Below are 19,498 nucleotides of genomic sequence, written 5' to 3'. Positions count from 1 at the left end.
TATGGCTTTGTCAAGATCACCTGATAATTTATCTGAAGATAACAGGAACAGACTTCAAATTTTACATTAAATTAGAAAATATATATATTTAAAAGGCAAAAGGTACCTTTGTGAGAAGGAAATGGGTCTAAGAGGGAGAACAAAAACTCCAGCTATTTTTTCAAATTAGAAAAACATCACAACACACTTGGCACCATGACTAAACTGTGTTCAGATGGGTCATCACACAAGACCCTCAAGTGATTACCAAGACTTGTGAACTTTTTTATAAAACTTTATATAAATCTATTTTTTCTACAGAAGTCATGAACATTTTTTATGATTCCTTAGGTAATATTAAAACAATTATTGACAATAATAAAACTATGTCTGATGCCCTCATCACAGCAACTTAATAAGAGTCCAGGGAATGACGGGTGGACTTGTGAATTTTACAAATTATTTTTAAAGGACTTCTCACGCTTTTACATAAAGTATATATTGAAAGCATTGCTAATGAAAAAGTCCCTCCTTCCTTGATTCAGGGACTAATTACTTTGATTTCCAAGCCTCAAAAAGACGTCCTTTTGATAGAAATTTGGACCTATTTCACTGCTCAATAATGATCATAAAATAATTGCTATGTCTGGCTAAAAAATTAAAATGTGCACTTAATGATATTATTGATGAAACACATTCTGGTTTTATGACTGGGCAGACACATAACAAACAACATAATAATTAATATTTTTGGTCATTCAGGTTTAATCACAGATAATAGTTTCATTCTTTTTTTGGATTTTTATAAAGTTTTCAACTCCATTGAACATGAATTCATGTTCAGCGCACTTGATATTTTTGGTTTTGGAAATATGTTTAAAAAATCCATTCAAACTTTATATGCAGATGCAAAAAGCTCAATCAAACTCCCGTATGGTACAACAAAGAGATTTGATATCAACCGTGGGATCCGTCAAGGTTGTCCGATTTCGGCATATCTTTTCCTTCTTCCTATGCAGACTTTCTATTCATTTTAAAAACAGCAGTGTAATGTTGCTGGCAGAACTTTATCTATTACTCAACTAGCGGATGACACAATACTTTTTTAAAAGGATAAATCTCAAATTGGTGAAGCTCTCAAAGTCATCAAAAATTTCTCAATAGCCTCTGGTCTCCAACGCAACATTCCAAAATGTGATCTTTTCACAGTTAAATGCTGCACAGATACTATTATATCAGGTGTTCCTGTTAAAGATAAGGCTAAATATCTTGGTATTATCATTCAAAAAGACCAAGATGCTAGATTATCTGAACATTTAGTCCCTCATAACTTCAATATAACAAAGATTTAATCTTTGGCTTCAAAGGGATTTATCCATCAGTGGAAGATCCTTGGTAGCCAAAGTTGAAGGCCTTTCCAGACTTTCCCTTTCCCTGATGTTAAATATGGACTTTTTTTTAAGGTACCTGGTTTGTTTTCTCCCTGTAAACACACAGGACTGATCACACCTGTGGTTCAGGTAAATACCTGAGTGATGACATGTTTCTGAGTCTCAGGTGAGTGTGAGGGAGCTCTGCTGCCCTCTAGTGACTGTTCACCGGGAACACATGGGCGGTGATTTATTTAAACTTTATTTAAAAAGTGAGTGCCAGCAGACACTGATAAACATAGTTGTTAACAGGATGTCTCATCAATATCAACATGAATCGTCATTGTTGTGTCCTTGAAGATAAAACAGGAAACCCACAGTTGGATCTCTGTGACCCAGACTTATGTATGTTGATCTTTCTGGTTGTCGTGACTGTATTTCTTCTACGTTTAGTGTTTGTATTTTCTGCTTTTAGGTTTGTTATGTAATCTTTAGGTTTATGTCATCATGTCTGCCATCTTTACTGCCTCCTGTGTTTCTCGTGTTTGATGTTCCCTCTCTGTCTCTCCTGACCAGACTTCATGAGGGTGGTCTGAGGGCCCGACATCCTCTAGTGCAGTGGTGTCAAAAGTAGTCCTTTTGCACCATGACAAGCTGTGACATGCATCAAATGACTGAACTGCCATTCAGCATGCAGGCAAGTTCTATAGCAGGTATGTCCAACTCCAGGTCCCAAGGGTCGGTATCCTGCAGGTTTTAGATGTGTCCTGTTCTTCCAACACAGCTGATTTAAAGGGCTAAATGACCATTTCAACATGTCTTGAAGTAATGAACTAATCACTTAGGTGGTCTATCTAAAACCTGCTGGACACCAGTCCTCGGGGCCTGGAGTTCCCACCCCTGTTCTACAGAGTCTTGGAAATGACCTACTAATTTTATTCAGGTGTGTTGCAGCAGGAACAGGTAAAAGTTTCGAGGGCTGGAGTTTGACCCCTGTGCTCACTGCCCGGCACCATGGAGCCTGACTGGCATTTGCCATAGAATACCAGAATTATTATAATTTTACTTTACTACAGTCTATTTTAACCTGGTGCTGTGATGCACTGAGGAATGTGAATCTTATGTGTGTGTGAACATAACCCGATTATTAAAGCTTTAGTGTTGTCTGTGCCTTCTGTTTTTCAATTCATTCTTCATGAATTAATCCGATCCTTGTAAAAAGAAAACATGAATATTCTGCTTTCTGCTCTGTATAGGGTTGCCAACTCCCTGAAAAATAAATAAGGGACACCTCGTGGCCAGGGCCGGGCGACCCAGTTGTCTTCACCCTTCCCAGTGTGGTGAATTTTCTAGCTCTTTTTTTGTGTGTGAAATTATTTTTTTAACCCTTTGACTTGAATTTGATTTAAGTAGATGTGTATTCTTTGTGATATGAACACATGTGAAACAAATGATCATTTAGCCATTTATTTTTAGCTCAAAATGACAACATTAACACATAAAACAGGTCTCTTTCTTAAACAGAAGCCTGTCATGCTTAACTTTTGAGAATATAAGTAAATCTTTCTTTAAAAGAACTGTCCTGCTTAACTTAAAATAATAGAAAACAATAGAAAGAAAAATATTCTTGTAACAGTGCACATTTAGTGCATTTAGTACAATTGGCTTCAGCTGAGGTATTATTTCAGCTTTTCTAATGCTAATCAGCTGCTCCCGTTTGAAAACCCGCTTGTTCCCATGATTACGCATCTTAACTCATCATCATTATTCATCTATGTATTACTTTTATGTATTAGTCATCTATTTGTTGTAATCATCTATCCTTGCAGTCGTTTATTACACAAAATAAATTATATTATCACACTTCTCGCCACATAGCGCTGATATTCACTGCACATGCCCATATTAACGTTTTCCAGCCAGGTGTTTTCCTTTTCCCATTCTTCCCTTTCTCTGAGGGGAACAAACATTGCTGCTCTAATGCTGGGCTCACACTGTGCGGTTTTAGGCCCATTTTGAGACGATTTTTGAGTGATCGGACCGATTTTGGCCTTCATCGTGTAGTATACGTGGGGTAACGAGAAGTGATTAACACCTCACGACCAGCTCCCGATCATCAATCGCTCGTGAGGTTCTCACCACAGCCGCTCACACTGCTCGCGCGCAAACACGTAAACGCCGTGAAAAAGACGGAGCAGCACGGCTGTGCAGCGTGTGATCTGGACACAAGCGATGGAGGCACAACTTGTAGAACTTTGAAAAGCTCATCCGAGCCTTTTCGATGTGGCATCACAAAATTATCACGACCACAACAACCGTGAAAATAGTTGGATCTACATCGCTGCTAAATCACAGCTGCCTGATCATGTTTTTCATTAGCAATTTAGCAAAGTTGATGGTGGTGGTGTGTCTGTGTGAGTGAGAGACAGAGAGAGCGAGCGACAGATTTTCTGTTATAACCTTAATTTTATGGACGCACAGTGTGAGCACTCAGGTCGCATCAGAGCATCGGGCGGTATAGTGTGAGAGTACATCGTGACCTACCAACTTCTAACCCCTGCGAGTCAATCGTGCAGTTTGAGCAGGAGCTGAATAACGCGACTGAAAAAATCGCACAGTGTCTGCCCAGCTTTAGGTGTACTGTCGTCCGAGACTTGCACCGCAGTGACGGCGTTTGTTTCCCTGTTGGCCATGCTTCTTGTTGTGGTCATCTGTTGTCTTCCGGTATTTTCTCCGTAAGCGACCTTTCCTCGACCAATGAGATGAGCGGTAATCTGAATTGTCATACTCGAATTGTCATAAGTGTGCTGTCAGCTCATTGGTCACAAAGCAGGAGAGGGGCTGGGAATTATGTTTTCAAACAAAGCGTTAATCCCATTAACATTTATAGACTACTTTTGATTCTCACTGTATTACGGGACAAAGTGCGTCCCTTATTAGCTCAATACGGGACGTGTACTTTTGTTTCTAAACACGGGACGATTCCGTTTTTTAAGGGACGGTTGGCAACCCTAGCTCTGTAGGTCCTCACCTCTGCTGACCAGGAACACCACAAGGCCTAAGATGTGATCTTCTGGACATGTGATCATGTTAATGTGGTTCAGGTCTTCACACACTGAGAACATCCTCTGTCTGATATACATGCTGGTATCACATGATTCATACCTGTGGACCGTAACATCGATGTTGTCTTTTACTACAATATACCAGACGTACCGGGCGATGGAAGCTCTGCTCTTATTTACTTGTTGCCATGGTGAATCCAGGTACCAGAGCTCCATTGAGGTGTAAATTCCAGTTTTCTTTATTCAGGTGGGTTGTTGTGATGTCTGCTAGCAGATGGAAAGTCTAGAACAGAGGAAGTTGCTCATTTTATTTCTACAGGACTGTTTAACTGCTGTGCGAAGCCTTGTGGACTGAACACAGTCATCTGGTTTGTTTTGTGTGCAGTGTGAACTTATTTCAGGTGTATTGTATGTTTGTATAGTCCATTCACTGCTGAACTGAAGTCTAGTTTCCTTTTTTTCTCTTGGACTTTAAAGGAAGGACGGATGAGCAGCATGAAGATCAGAGTTTTGACCTGCTGTGAGACGATCACTGAGGTTTTACTGCATCGTTCTTAACCTGCATCAGGTCAGAAAATGATGTGAGGGGAGATTGTCACATCTTGCAGGAGCTTTCCTCTCCTCAGGAGCTCTCTCTGCAGGAGGGGGAGATACAGGAGAGGTGGAGGAAGATCTCAGCCTGGGTGTTTATTGTCTTATGTAGTCTGGAAGATGAGTGGATGGTGGGGTGGGTGCAGTTTTCTCTGTGGTGGGGTTGGGTGGACTGTCCTGGGCTCTGTGGGGCCGGGAGGCGCTGCTGCACTGGGCCCCGGTCTGGATGGGCCTGGGCCCCCTTTCCCTGGTGGGTCGCGGAGTATGGGGGTGCCTACTGGGGTCAGCGGGGGAGCTGGCCCCAGGGAGGGGTCACTTGCCCCTCCCTTCCTTCCCTCCCCATCTCCAGCTGCCTCCCTCTTCCCGCTCCACCACAACCACCCACACATGCAGGACCTTGGAGTAGGGGTATGTCACCAGGGTGCAGAGGAGGCTACCCCCCCCTCTGTCCCCTTCTGGCTGCCTCTGCCTCAATTTTATCCCACAACTTAGACATTCACATTACTCACACTCTCATTACACATACATATAGGATCTTGGGGGTGGGCACGATACACGGAATCCAAAGTACCATCAGGGTGTACACCCCACCCCTGGCGTCGTTGCCCACCTCTCAATGTTAAATACACGTAGACATTGAGGGCTAGCAGGAGGGGCTATGCGCTTACCTGCTGCTCTCTGGCAGGTAGCTCCATGCCCTCCTGGGTTTTAAATGCACCTTAGAACACACATGCATCAACACTACAATGAGCGGGTGGAGGGAGGTTTGGAGTCTTCTCTCACCCCCGTTCTCTGCGACCCGCTGGAGCGGGGGGGCTAGGAGGAGGAGTTGGCCGTCCGACTGCGGTCTGGAGTGTGGGGCCTCCCTGCTGCTGCGGAGTCGGGGCGGTCTGCCTCCCCCCACCGCAGGGAGAAGGGTAACACCACCTGGGTCTGGGTGCAGTTCCCCCCTCCAGGGGCAAGGGTACCTAGACCCGGTTTGTAGAGTACGCTTGGGGAGTGTGATCGTGTGTACAGTGTCTCTTTATGTCTGTCTCCACGTTGGTTGAGTGTGGAGTAAGTGCATATGAGAGCATGAGGGTGGGAATGGATGTTTGTATCTGTGTGTTCCTGTATGTCTGTGTCTATATGTCAGGTTGGGTGTCAGGCGCCACCTCTCTGGGGACATCTCAGGCCCTCCAAGGTTTGGAGGCCTTTCTCCCCCTACCACCACTTCCCCTGCCAGTGGCGGACCCCCTCAGACATCGGTGCGTTGGTGGTTCTTTGTGTCCGGGGATGGGCGTCCAGGTACACAACGGCTCACTCCTTGGCGGCCGCTTATCGGGCCTGGAGCCTGGGGCTCGCTCGGGCCACTTCGGAGGTGGGGTGCCCCCGGCCTCTCGGCCTGGGGCTCGGTCACTCAGGCACGGCTGGCTGCCGGCGAAGCTCACGGGCGCGTCACTGCAACTCCCCCTGGCTTCTGCTCCGCGGCTGCTGAGTGAGCCCTCATCTGGGACTCTCCTCAGCTCTTTCTGGGACAGTGGCGCGGCTGCCCCTCTGTTGGTCTTCCTTGGTCTCTTGTGTTCTGGGGGCCTCTGGATGTCTGGAGTTTTGATCTCCTCCATTCCTGCTTCATGCCCTGGAGGACGGGGCTGTGGCCCCCCCACACCCTCTAGCAGATCATTACATGAAGGAACCTTTTAAAAAAAACAAGCGCGTCCATGCTCACAGGTGTTCACACGGGTGATCACACCCACAAACTACACCCTTTTTGGCTCCTACCTCAAAGCACACTGTGTTCTGTTGATCTTATGTGCTGCACAATAATGTTTAACATTTAGTATTTACTGTCATATTCCCATATATCATTGTGATGTTGTTTATTCTATTACTCTTGTTCTCTTCTGCTTGTTTTCTTTTTTCTTTCTCAGCAGGTGATCCAGGTGATTGATATATGCATTTTTTTTTTCTCTGCCAGTTCTGTTGGTTTTTGTCTTTTGCCCTTCTCCCCCGTCCCTCTTCTCAGCTGTTTCTCTTTCCCTCTTTCTTTCTCCCCTTCTTTCCCCCAGTCAAGTCTGTCCCGTATTCAGTAAGTGAAAATAAAATAAACAATAAAAGGTGAATCAAATGGACCATTACGGCAAGGCTGGGATGGTCAATTTGGTAAAGTAAATCCGTTGGGCATCTTTCTTTGCCTTTAGACAACAATTCTGATGGCAAAAGAGCCAAACGGGACAGGCAAGCAAAAAAAAAGAAAAAAAGAAAATAAAGTATCTGAATTTCAGGAGCCGGACCACGCCTCCGAACTTATCTATGTTCCAGCAAATCTACAAGATGTTCGTTCTCGTTTACGTGAACGTTATGTGTTTCTTTAAAGGCCTAAGATGTTTCTAAGTTACAAATCTTGCATAGATTATTATGCTATTTTAATATAAATAAAAACAAATAACTCAAATGTTTTTGTCTCCTAAAGAGATTTGTGCCTATGGTAATGAATACTCGAATCACACTGTTGTGAGATCCTGGTTCCAGATTCACTTTTGACTTCTAGAGCTAAGCATGGACAAGCATCAGTTTACATCAGTGAACTTACATCAATGCACTCAAAGCAGATCCCTGAGGTCATGTGATCAGGACCCGCTGGCTGTGCAAAATACAAGGCTGAGGATGAAAGGAGACTTTTTTCTGTCTTTATTTTAGCATTTCATTGCAAAGGACTGTAATATTATTCTTATCTTGAATAAAATTGTATTTACTTTATTTACAAAAAAAAAGAAAAAGAAAGAAAATGATGTGAGACCTGATTAAATTTAAAGCCGTGACAGTTTCTCCCGCTCATCATTATCCACTCATTTTTTCCCACGGGACATTAAATATGGACTTTTTTAAATGGACTCTGGTTTGTGTTTCAGCCCGTAAACACACAGGACTGATCACACCTGCGGTTCAGTTAAATATCTGAGTGATAATGTGTTTCTGAGGCTGTGTCCCAATCCAGCAACCGCACGCTTTGGAGTATGCATTTTGAGACCTATTATACACAGCGTCGCAACGACGGCTGTCCCAATCCGAAGTGTACTTCAAATGCATACTCCAAATGCGCTGTCGATTTCCCCAAATTTGAAGTGTGGGCCGGTGCACGCTTAGTGGTACCATATATCCCACAATTCATAGCGCGGCGGGGGGTGTGGATAATTTTGCCGAAAAATACGGCAGACGGCTGAAGCGGAGCGGCCGAAGAGTGAACTTTCAAAAGTAAGTACTGAATATTATGTCACTTATTTATGTCGGGAAAGTCATGTGACATTAGTGACGTTTGTACTAACTTGGTTTTAAAGCCTTTAAAATTTACGCCGTTCAATAGTCGACCTTAATCTTACAGAGAATGTGATGATTTTGTGGATAATTAAAGTCAGTCATATATCCACAAACACAACAAGCTGAAAGTCAGTGATGCTGCTCGGTTTGCAGTCCTGAACATCACGGCACAAGCAGGATCCACTGCACTGTTAATGTGAGCTATGTTATATTGCTGCCTCTGTTTGGTGGTGTCGAGCCAAACGGACTTTAACGTGTGTTTGAACGAGCTGACGGTTCACTCGTTAAGCTGAAAGAAAGATGCTTTAATCACAGCAGTCACACATGTGTCCACTGCACCATCTGGAACTCTTCTTGTTTACACTCGTAATAACACAAACACTAAATCCTGCTTCTCTGGTGTTGTTGTGTAGCAGTGTGTACACCTGAGACTGTCACCTGTCTGTCTGTCCTGCACTCTCTCTCTGTTTCTTTCTCTCTGATTGTGTAATAAAAGTATGAACATGTGTTTATAAGTTACACTTGTGTCTGAATCCTGCAGCTTATCACACATTTGATTTCCATGTGTGACGACTGCAAGTGTCCAGAGTGAGGACAGACTGAGGGACCCACTGCTGCACATCATCTGTGAGGCTTTGCACCCCTGATGATCCACCAGGACAAACTCAGCAGTGTGTGAGGAAGAGGAGGAGGAAGAGCCAGCAGCAGCTGACAGATGGAGAGAATAGACAGACTGTTCCCTGTTTGTGAAGGACTGCTAGGAAAGTTTAACAAAACTGTCTGTGCTGAATCAGTCTTATTAGGTAATGTTCAAATAATGTGATCATCCCAGTGTTTCCAGTGTGGGAGAAAGTACTCAGGGCCTTCAGGTTACACACCATGAAAGGCAGAAACAAGTTTAATGTTCAGAAACCTAAAGTATGTATCAGCAGCAGAATGGAGCTAAAATAAATGTTGGTTTCAGTTCTATGAAGCTTTGAGTATTTTGGATCAGTAGCTGCTGTGTTTGTTGCATCATGTTGCTGTAATTGTTTATATGCTTTATATATTCTGAGCTAAGTTGATCTATAGTGTTACATCATATTCTGTAAGGATGTTATGTGTTTGTAGACTTTCTGCCCAGTTTGACCCATTTAGCAGAAGTCAGCTTGGTTCCACTTGCCTCTTACCCGTGATTGCGTCGCTATGGGATAGACAGCATCCTGACCAACTGTGTCACAGTCTGGTATGAGAACTGCTCTGTTGCTGACCGCAAGGCACTGCAGCGGGTGGTGAAAACTGCCTAACGCATCACAGGGACTCCACTTCCTGCAATTGAGGATGCCCACAAGAAGAGATGTCTACGCCGAGCACGCATCATTCTCAGAGACTCCTCTCATCCTGCCAATAAACTCTTCCAGCTCCTCCCCTCCAAAAGGTGCTACAGGACCTTTCAGGCTAAAACCAGCAGGTTTAGGAGGAGCTTCTTCCCCACAGCTGTCACCCTACTGAAGTCAGTCCCCGCTGAACCTTTCCACCCACACCCCCCTATCCCTCCCAATGACCATGATCATGATAGTGTAGTCTCTGTTACAGTGCATACATGGTTCACTGTTATAGTCCGTTCAGAGTACTATATTCATAGCACTCTGTAGATCTGTTTACCACACACCGGTACAGCTGTATATATGTAGCACATATGTATACTTGCTCTCTGTATAGCAATATAAACATCTTGTCACGGTTTGCCGGGGCAAGCCGTGTGGAATATGAAATAGGACCCAAAATGCAGACTGCTTAAGTGGAGGATGAGCTTTATTTACAACCGGATAAGAACAACAAAAGGGGTGGCGAGAAACAGAACGGTAATAACTCTAAACTGGGAAAACTAAACTAAACACGAAACCAGAACACTAACGAGGGTACCTTGCAGGGAGAATGACCAGGAAGCTGGAGGAAATAAACACAGAATGGCGGCGAGGAAAATAACGCAGACGAACCAGCAACTACCATGACAGAAGACACAACTTAAATACACCCAGAGAACACAGGGAGATTACACGCAGGTGGGGAACACAGCTGGGAGTGATTATCGTGACGAGACTAGGGAGGCAAACTGAAAACACTCACATAAGACGCAGACCTTCACAATAAAACAGGAAACACATACACGCAATGACATAACACACCAACTTAACACAGACTGGGGGACACAGAACATAGGAACATGAACAGAAGAATACAAACACCCAAGGTAACCAAAACCACAGAATACTAATAGACTAAACATAAACACGGAGTCACAGACTCCGGACCATGACACATCTGTAGACTTAACTTATTTGTACATAATCTGTTCAGAACTATTCCGACCTTTTCTACACTTACCTGTATATAATCTACTCTTATTGCACTTCTAATCAAAAATAAAGTTTGCATCTAATCAGAAGTGCAAGAGCACTTCTGATTAGATGCAAACTTTATTTCGTTACCCTGTATTTATACATGTGTAATGACAATAAAGTTGAATCTGAATCCTAATCTGTTCAACCTGTTTCTCTAACAGGAGGACACTCTTTAGACTAAATGATTAAACTCAGCACAGACTCACGGTGGAACCAGAATAAACTCTGAATCCAGGATAAAGAGGTTCAGTGAATGTGGTGTTGAAGGTGTGGAGGTGGATCAGAGTGTCAGAGGAGACTCTGTAGAAGGACAGAGTTCCAGCAGGACAGTCCACATAAACTGCTGCTCTGTTAGAGACGGAGGAGGAGGATGTGGAGGAGGAGATGGATGTTTTTATGTTATTGTGACAGACACAATAAGGACCATCATCAGAGCAGAATAAACTCCAGGAGTGGTCATTCTTTCCAAACACACAGTTATTATTGACTCCTTTCCTTCTGATTCTTCTGTAACTCACTGTTATACGAACCTCTCCTCTCCACTCGACCTCCCAGTAACAGCGACCAGTCAGACCATCACTACACAGCAGCTGTAGACGATAACCAAATCTGTCTGGATGTTCAGGATATGGCTGAACCTCCTTCACACGTGTCACCTTCCTGTTGTTGTCAGACAGTTGGAGGTTTTTGTGTACTGTGTTTGTGTCGATTGTGAGTTGACAGGAATCTGATGGAGAGAACAAACACAATCCAGCTGCAGTTATTGATCCATCATCTGTTCATTGATTGACACTTTGATGATGACTCCTGACATCAGAATGATGAAGATGGTTGAATGTGTGCTGCTTTGTTTTCATGAATCACATTAAAAACACACTTACACTTCCTCAGACCTGGTCTCAACCATCGGACTCCAGCAGGCTCCACCCTGAAAGGAGGAGGGGGGTCAGAGCAGCACAGTCAGCATGCACACATGGACATTACAGAGTGGCTCCACCATTCTGTAAGCATGTAAGTTGATCTTAAGAAGAACATTTCAAGTGGAGAGAATATTTTATGATCACCAGGATCCTTCCATCTGAGTCATTACTTTTAAAGAGGTGCTGCTATACGAGGGAATATTCCATAGATTATTTATTAGAAACATGTATTAGAAAAGAAATGTGTGATTTCCTTGCACAGCTTTGCCGTCCACCTGGGCCTTACACAGAGTTTCTGTCTGATTTCTCAGACTTTTTATCTCATTTAGTGCTCAGCTCAGATAAAATCATTATTGTGGGTGATTTTAACATCCATGTAGATGCTAAAAATGACAGCCTCAACATGGCATTTAATCTGTTATTAGACTCAATTGGTTTCTCTCAAAATGTAAAAGAACCCACCCACCACTTTAATCACACTCTAGATCTTGTTTTAACATATGGCATAGAAACTGAACATTTAACAGCGTTTCCTGAAAACCCTCTCCCGTCTGATCATTTCCTGATAACATTTACATTTACAATAATTGATTACACAGCGGTGGAGAGTAGACTTTATCAAAGTAGATGTCTTTCTGAAAGCGCTGTAACTAAGTTTAAGAATATAATCCACCCACTGTTATCATCTTCAATGCCCTGTACCAACACAGAGCAGAGCAGCTATCTGAACGCTACCCCAACAGAGGTCGATTATCTTGTTAATAATTTTACCTCGTCACTACGTACGACTCTGGATACTGTAGCTCCAGAGTGCCATTAGTGTGGTTACAGCTAGTGAGCTGAGTGTTTGCAGCTAGTGAGCTGCACTCTTTTTGACATACTTTGTACTTTATTGACTAACGCTTGAGTTTTGCTTGTTTCTTTAAACGGTAATAGCGGCTTGTCCATCTCTTTTAGTTAGTATTAATAGAAACTTTAATAAAACTCTTTAATTTAACCCTTTTGCCTCCTTGACTCCTTTTTCTGACCCGGACACTTTTTGTTACTTCCCCCTCACCGCCTAGACCCCTCAGGGGAACGTAACAAGTGGGGAACTCTGGAAAACTAAGGTCTCTAATCAGAAGTACCTGACTCCGTGGTATAATTCTCAAACACGTAGCCTAAAGCAGATAACTCGTAAGCTGGAGAGGAAATGGCGTGTCACAAATTTAGAGGATCATCATTTAACCAAATCACAGATGTAACATTATCTACAGCTACTTTTAGTACCATTGATATTCATTTAGACTCTTTTTCTCCAATTGATCTTTCTGAGTTAACTTCAATAATTACTTCCTCCAAACCATCAACGTGTCTTTTAGACCCCATTCCTACAAAACTGCTCAAAGAAGTCCTGCCATTAATTAATTCTTCGATCTTAAATATGATCAACCTATCTCTAATAATCTGCTATGTACCACAGGCCTTCAAGCTGGCTGTAGTTAAACCTTTACTCAAAAAGCATCTCTAGACCCAGCAGTCTTAGCTAATTATAGGCCAATCTCCAACCTTCCTTTCATATCAAACATCCTTGAAAGAGTAGTTGTCAAACAGCTAACAGATCATCTGCAGAGGTTTATTTGAAGAGTTTCAGTCAGGTTTCAGAGCTCATCACAGCACATAAACAGCTTTAGTGAAGGTTACAAATGATCTTCTTATGGCCTCTGACAGTGGACTCATCTCTGTGCTTGTCCTGCTAGACCTCAGTTCGATACTGTCGACCATAATATCCTATTAAAGCGATTAGAACATGCTGTAGGTATTACAGGTACTGTGCTGCAGTGGTTTGTATCATATCTATCTAATAGACTCCAGTTTGTGCATGTAAATGGAGAGTCCTCTTCACACACTGAGGTTAATTATGGAGTTCCACAGGGTTCAGTGCTAGGACCAATTCTGTTTACATTATACATGCTTCCCTTAGGCAGCATCATTAGAAGACATAGCATACATTTACACTGCTATGCAGATGACACCCAGCTCTATCTGTCCATGAAGCCAGATAACACACACCAATGAGTTAAACTGCAGGAATGTCTTAAAGACATAAAGACCTGGATGGCCGTTAACTTTCTGCTTGTTAATTCAGGTAAAACTGAGGTTATTGTACTCAGCCCTGAAATTCTTAGAAATATAGTCTCTAACCAGATGCGTACTCTGGATGGCATTACCTTGGCCTCCAGTAACACTGTGAGGAACCTTGGAGTCATTTTTGACCAGGACATGTCCTTCAACGCACATATTAAACAAATATGTAAGACTGCGTTCTTCCATTTGTGCAACATCTCTAAAATTACACTGCACTAGACCCTTATGCATTTTACCCTTTGTCACACTTTCTTGTGATTATTTAAGACTACCCATTCATGTTAACTGCTTTTTATAAAAGACATTTGGCTCCACTGATCCCTCCCCTTCAACTGGTTGTCCTTCCTGAACCTGGTTCTGCCAAAGGTTTCATCCTGTCTGTATCATTGTATGGTCTGTACCTCACAATACAAATATCCATACCTGAGAGTGTCCAGTCTCCATTGTGAATCCTTCAGACCAGCCGACAGCAGCTGTGTTCCAGAAATGCCTGGATGATTGTAGCTCAGGTCTAACACTCTCAAATGGGAGGGGTTGGAGTTGAGAGCTGAGACCAGAGAGGTACAGCCTTCTTCTGTTATCATACAACCAGGGACACTGCAGGAAGTGAATAAATAAATACATTCTAATGTATTTTATTTTATTTTACATTAGAGTTTTCCAGGTACTCCAGGTATAAAATATATGCATATGGAAGTAAATAAAGAATGGGTCCTAAGAACTCATTCTTTTTAGGGAAACATTAAATTGATGGCGAACAGATCAAAACACTGACAGAATCCATGGATGGCAGGCTTTTGAGTGTCCTTGCAAAGAAAGGTGGCTATATTGGTCACTGATTTGTTTTTGTTTTGTTTTTGAATGTCAGAAATGTATATTTGTGAATGTGGAGATGTTATATTGGTTTCACTGGTAAAAATAAATAATTGAAATGGGTATATATTTGTTTTTTGTTAAGTTGCCTAATAATTATGCACAGTAATAGTCACCTGCACACACAGATATCCCCCTAAAATAGCTAAAACTAAAAACAAACTAAAAACTACTTCCAAAAACATTCAGCTTTGATATTAATGAGTTTTTTGGGTTCATTGAGAACATGGTTGTTGTTCAATAATAAAATTATTCCTCAAAAATACAACTTGCCTAATAATTCTGCACTCCCTGTATAGACACAGACAAACAGGCACACACAGATACGAACATCCATTCCCACCCCCATGCACACATATGCAAATACTCAGCACTCACCCAATGTGGAGACAGACATAAGTAGACACTGTACACACAATCACATTCCCCAGACGTACTCTATACTCCTGGTCTAGGTACCTGTGTGTTCTAAGGTAGCCCTGTCCCCCAGGGCATGAATGGCTCCCCTGCACCCTGGTGACACACCTGCACCCCAAGGCCCTGCATGTGTGGGTGATTGTGGTGGAGCGGGAAGAGGGAGGCAGCTGGGGATGGGGAGGGAAGGAAAGTAGGGGCAAGTGGCCCCTCCCTGGGGCATTCATGTCATTTGATGTTTGAGCTGATAAATGGTAGCTCTGAAATTTCTAGATTATTGCTTATTCTACATCTAGCCAAGAGTAATCTAATAATGTATGTTTTAGCCATCCTGAGATAAATTGAAGTGTTGTGTAAATAGTGATGCGTAACTAGTGTTGAAAGTTAGGCAGATCTAATCCTTTTATTCTTGGTCTTTTGTAGTGTTTTTAAGCTGTATCGCCCCCCCCCCCCTTTTTTTGTGCCCTTTATCACCCTCTTCCCCGCTGTTTTTCTTTCCCTCCCACTCTTTTTTCTCCATTTCCTTTCCAATAGTCATGTCTGTTCCATATGTAACAACTGAAAAATAAAATTAAATACATAAACAATAAAAACAAAGGTCAATCAAATGGACCAACATGGCAAGGCCGGGATGGTCCACTTGGTATAGTAAACCTGTTGGGTATCTTTCTTGACCTTCAGACAATAATTCTGATGGCAAAAGAACCAAACGGGACCCAAGCTTGAAGGATAGACAGTCCGCAGGGATGAGAGGGTTTTTTTTTATATATATTTGAGAAGGAGAATCCATCTGTCCATTGTCCACCACTTACCCAGGTTCGGTTCATGGGAGCAGCAGAGAAGTCCAGACTCTACCCATCTCTTCTAGCTCAGTAATAATAATAATTATTAATAATATAGTTATCTTGATTCATCATGTTTTGTTAACCTTTTGTATCAGCAAAAAAAGTCTTATTTTATATCACTTTTTTCTTACATCATCATATACAGTGGGGCAAAAAAGTATTTAGTCAGCCACCGATTGTGCAAGTTCCCCCACTTAAAATGATGACAGAGGTCAGTAATTTGCACCAGAGGTACACTTCAACTGTGAGAGACAGAATGTGAAAAAAAAAAATCCATGAATTCACATGGTAGGATTTGTAAAGAATTTATTCGTAAATTAGGGTGGAAAATAAGTATTTGGTCACCTCAAACAAGGAAAATCTCTGGCTCTCACAGACCTGTAACGTCTTCTGTAAGAAGCTTTTCTGTCCCCCACTCGTTACCTGTATGAATGGCACCTGTTTGAACTCATCATCTGTATAAAAGACACCTGTCCACAGCCTCAAACAGTCAGACTCCAAACTCCGCCATGGCCAAGACCAAAGAGCTTTCGAAGGACACCAGGAAAAGTATTGTAGACCTGCACCAGACTGGGAAGAGTGAATCTACAATAGGCAAGCAGCTTGGTGTGAAAAAATCAACTGTGGGAGCAATCATCAGAAAATGGAAGACATACAAGACCACTGATAATCTCCCTCGATCTGGGGCTCCACGCAAGATCTCATCCCGTGGGGTCAAAATGATCATGAGAACGGTGAGCAAAGATCCCAGAACCACACGGGGGGACCTGGTGAATGACCTGCAGAGAGCTGGGACCAAAGTAACAAAGGTCACCATCAGTAACACACTACAACGGCAGGGAATCAAATCCCGCAGTGCCAGACGTGTTCCGCTGCTGAAGCCAGTGCATGTCCAGGCCCGTCTGAAGTTTGCCAGAGAGCACATGGATGATACAGCAGAGGATTGGGAGAATGTCATGTGGTCAGATGAAACCAAAGTAGAACTTTTTGGTATAAACTCAACTCGTCGTGTTTGGAGGAAGAAGAATACTGAGTTGCATCCCAAGAACACCATACCTACTGTGAAGCATGGGGGTGGAAACATCATGCTATGGGGCTGTTTTTCTGCCAAGGGGACAGGACGACTGATCCGTGTTAAGGACAGAATGAATGGGGCCATGTATCGTGAGATTTTGAGCCAAAACCTCCTTCCATCAGTGAGAACTTTGAAGATGAAACGAGGCTGGGTCTTCCAACATGACAATGATCCAAAACACACCGCCCGGGCAACAAATGAGTGGCTCCGTAAGAAGCATTTGAAAGTCCTGGAGTGGCCTAGCCAGTCTCCAGACCTCAACCCCATAGAAAATCTGTGGCGGGAGTTGAAAGTCCATGTTGCTCGGCGACAGCCCCAAAACATCACTGCTCTCGAGAAGATCTGCATGGAGGAATGGGCCAAAATACCAGCTACTGTGTGTGCAAACCTGGTAAAGACCTATAGTAAATGTTTGACCTCTGTTATTGCCAACAAAGGTTATGTTACAAAGTATTGAGTTGTATTTTTGTTATTGACCAAATACTTATTTTCCACCCTGATTTACGAATAAATTCTTTACAAATCCTACCATGTGGATTCATGGATTTTTTTTTCACATTCTGTCTCTCACAGTTGCAGTGTACCTCTGGTGCAAATTACTGACCTCTGTCATCATTTTAAGTGGGGGAACTTGCACAATCGGTGGCTGACTAAATACTTTTTTGCCCCACTGTATGTCCTCAGATCTTTATTGTGAGAATTGATCATTTATATCAAATCAAAGACCATTTGTCACATTTTAAAGGTACATGTAAAAGCTGTCAGCTTATATAATTCTGAATCATCAGTCAAAAAATCCTAACCTGAGAATTTCCAACATACACTGTGGAGTCTGCAGTCCAGCAGAAAGAAGCTTCATGCCTGAATCCTGCAGGTCATTGTTGCTCAGGTCCAGCTCTCTCAGACTACAGGAGTGGGAGCTGAGAACCATGGACAGAGCTTCACAGCTTCTCTCAGAGAGGTTACACCTGTTCAGGCTAAAGAAACAATGACATTTTTCATCAAACAAAAATAATTTTAATGTTGAATCTAGATTTCAAGATGAATATCTCAGTTTGCACCACAGTTCAGATTTTAATTAATTAATTTAAAAAAAAATAATTAACTGAGATTTTGCCCTGGGACAAATAAAACACTTTAAGTTAAATTTCCTAACAGAAAACTAAATTAGACCTCTATTAAGTCTAAAGGGAAACCAGTGAATAGCTACTAGATTTACTTATACTAGTACAGAGTGACACCAATGACTGTAGAAAACATGGACGACGCTACAGCACCTCCTCACATTAAGCCAAAATATCGCGCTTGCCGAGGCTGCCATCTTGCATTTTTGGAGCCAGAGTCTGCGCGGTAGTGACTTCAGGTGGAGCGACTGTGTAACGCTCCCGCCCACACACCCCCTGGGCGTGACCGCAAACACGCCCAGTTTATTTGCTGATGGGTTTACCGCGACTGACGACTCGTTCAATTGAGGTAACTACAACCATGTCACTATTATGAAAAAGACACACAGCTTATCATCTTATAGTTCTAAAAGATCTAAAATCACTCTGTTGTTAAGTTGTTTGCTAAATTAGCCGCTAGCACACGCAATGTGTTGGGGGCTTGTTGCTAGTGATGCTACACACCTATTACTCTAATAGTCTGTATTATTGAATGATTCAGCACCAGAGATGGGCAGTAACGCATTATAAGTAACCCGTTACAAGTAACGATTACTGTTACTTTCTCCTAAGCACGCTGCGTTACTGTGTTACTAAAACTGTTATTTTTTTGGGAGAGTGTCTCATGACAATGACGTAAGCGAGTGCAACGTTCGTGGCAACAGCTGCGTGCAGATCACAAATGGATAATATATCGAGTGCGGGAGAGTGTATGACCGTGCAGCATTTAAAGCGTGGAGGTGCTGACCTTACTTTGAGTTTGATTCTGTAAAAAGTAAAAAAAACATTAGCGTCTGCTGCTCACTGTGTGGGAAGAAAACTTCTTTTTACAGCAAAAAAACCCCTAAAGGTCCGAGCAAGCACCAAATACGCTGCCACAGGAATGTGAAATTCACAGAGAAACTGCCATATCCTTCCACTGACCACTGCAGCACACCTGCACCAGGGTAAACCTCCGCCTGCCCCACTCCTGCTATACAGGTGAAAATAGAGCAACAGGACCGCTGAGTCTTTGATTTTATTAATTTTCTGCTGTGTTTTACGTGCATCGATTTGAAAGAGTGAGTGTAAACACAAAAAACGATTTTATTTTATATGGTGGAATGTGCAGAAAATAGGTTTAAATGTTAAACAAATTTTTTCCAGTCAGAGAATGTTGCATATAATTTAATGTTTGCTTGATGCATAAAGTTAAAAGATTAAAACTAATATTGTTTATTGTCATTTATGCTTAGAAATATTTACTCATATATGCTTAGAAGTATATAATCATTTGTAGATTGAAAGAATGTCTCATCCTAGGAGTTCTGTAACATATCTGTGTAGCATGAAGAGGGGGGTGCGTTCACTCCTCTACAGAGTGTTCTGGCATAGATCACACACCTCCTTGGAGAG

At 42.5% G+C, this 19,498-nt stretch overlaps 1 protein-coding gene across 1 annotated transcript in view; it reads right to left on the bottom strand.

Moving 5' to 3' along the window:
• Positions 1-10,789: 10,789 nt before the first annotated feature.
• The window catches only part of LOC308396573 (protein NLRC3-like), a 42,458-nt gene continuing 33,749 nt past the window's right edge, over positions 10,790-19,498 (bottom strand). Inside the window, exons 5-8 of the mRNA XM_080881990.1 lie at positions 17,744-17,917; positions 14,157-14,330; positions 11,568-11,614; positions 10,790-11,413 (exon numbers count right to left, since the gene is read on the bottom strand). Coding sequence (XP_080738116.1) covers positions 10,878-11,413; positions 11,568-11,614; positions 14,157-14,330; positions 17,744-17,917 — 931 coding nt within the window. The 3' untranslated portion in view covers positions 10,790-10,877. The remainder of the gene's footprint in view (positions 11,414-11,567; positions 11,615-14,156; positions 14,331-17,743; positions 17,918-19,498) is intronic.

Source organism: Rhamphochromis sp. 'chilingali' (assembly GCF_963969265.1).
Source record: "Rhamphochromis sp. 'chilingali' genome assembly, chromosome: 5".
NCBI classification, from domain to species: domain Eukaryota; kingdom Metazoa; phylum Chordata; class Actinopteri; order Cichliformes; family Cichlidae; genus Rhamphochromis; species Rhamphochromis sp. 'chilingali'.
The sequence above is the reverse complement of the archived record's forward strand: the minus strand, read 5'-3'. Positions and strand labels throughout refer to the sequence as shown.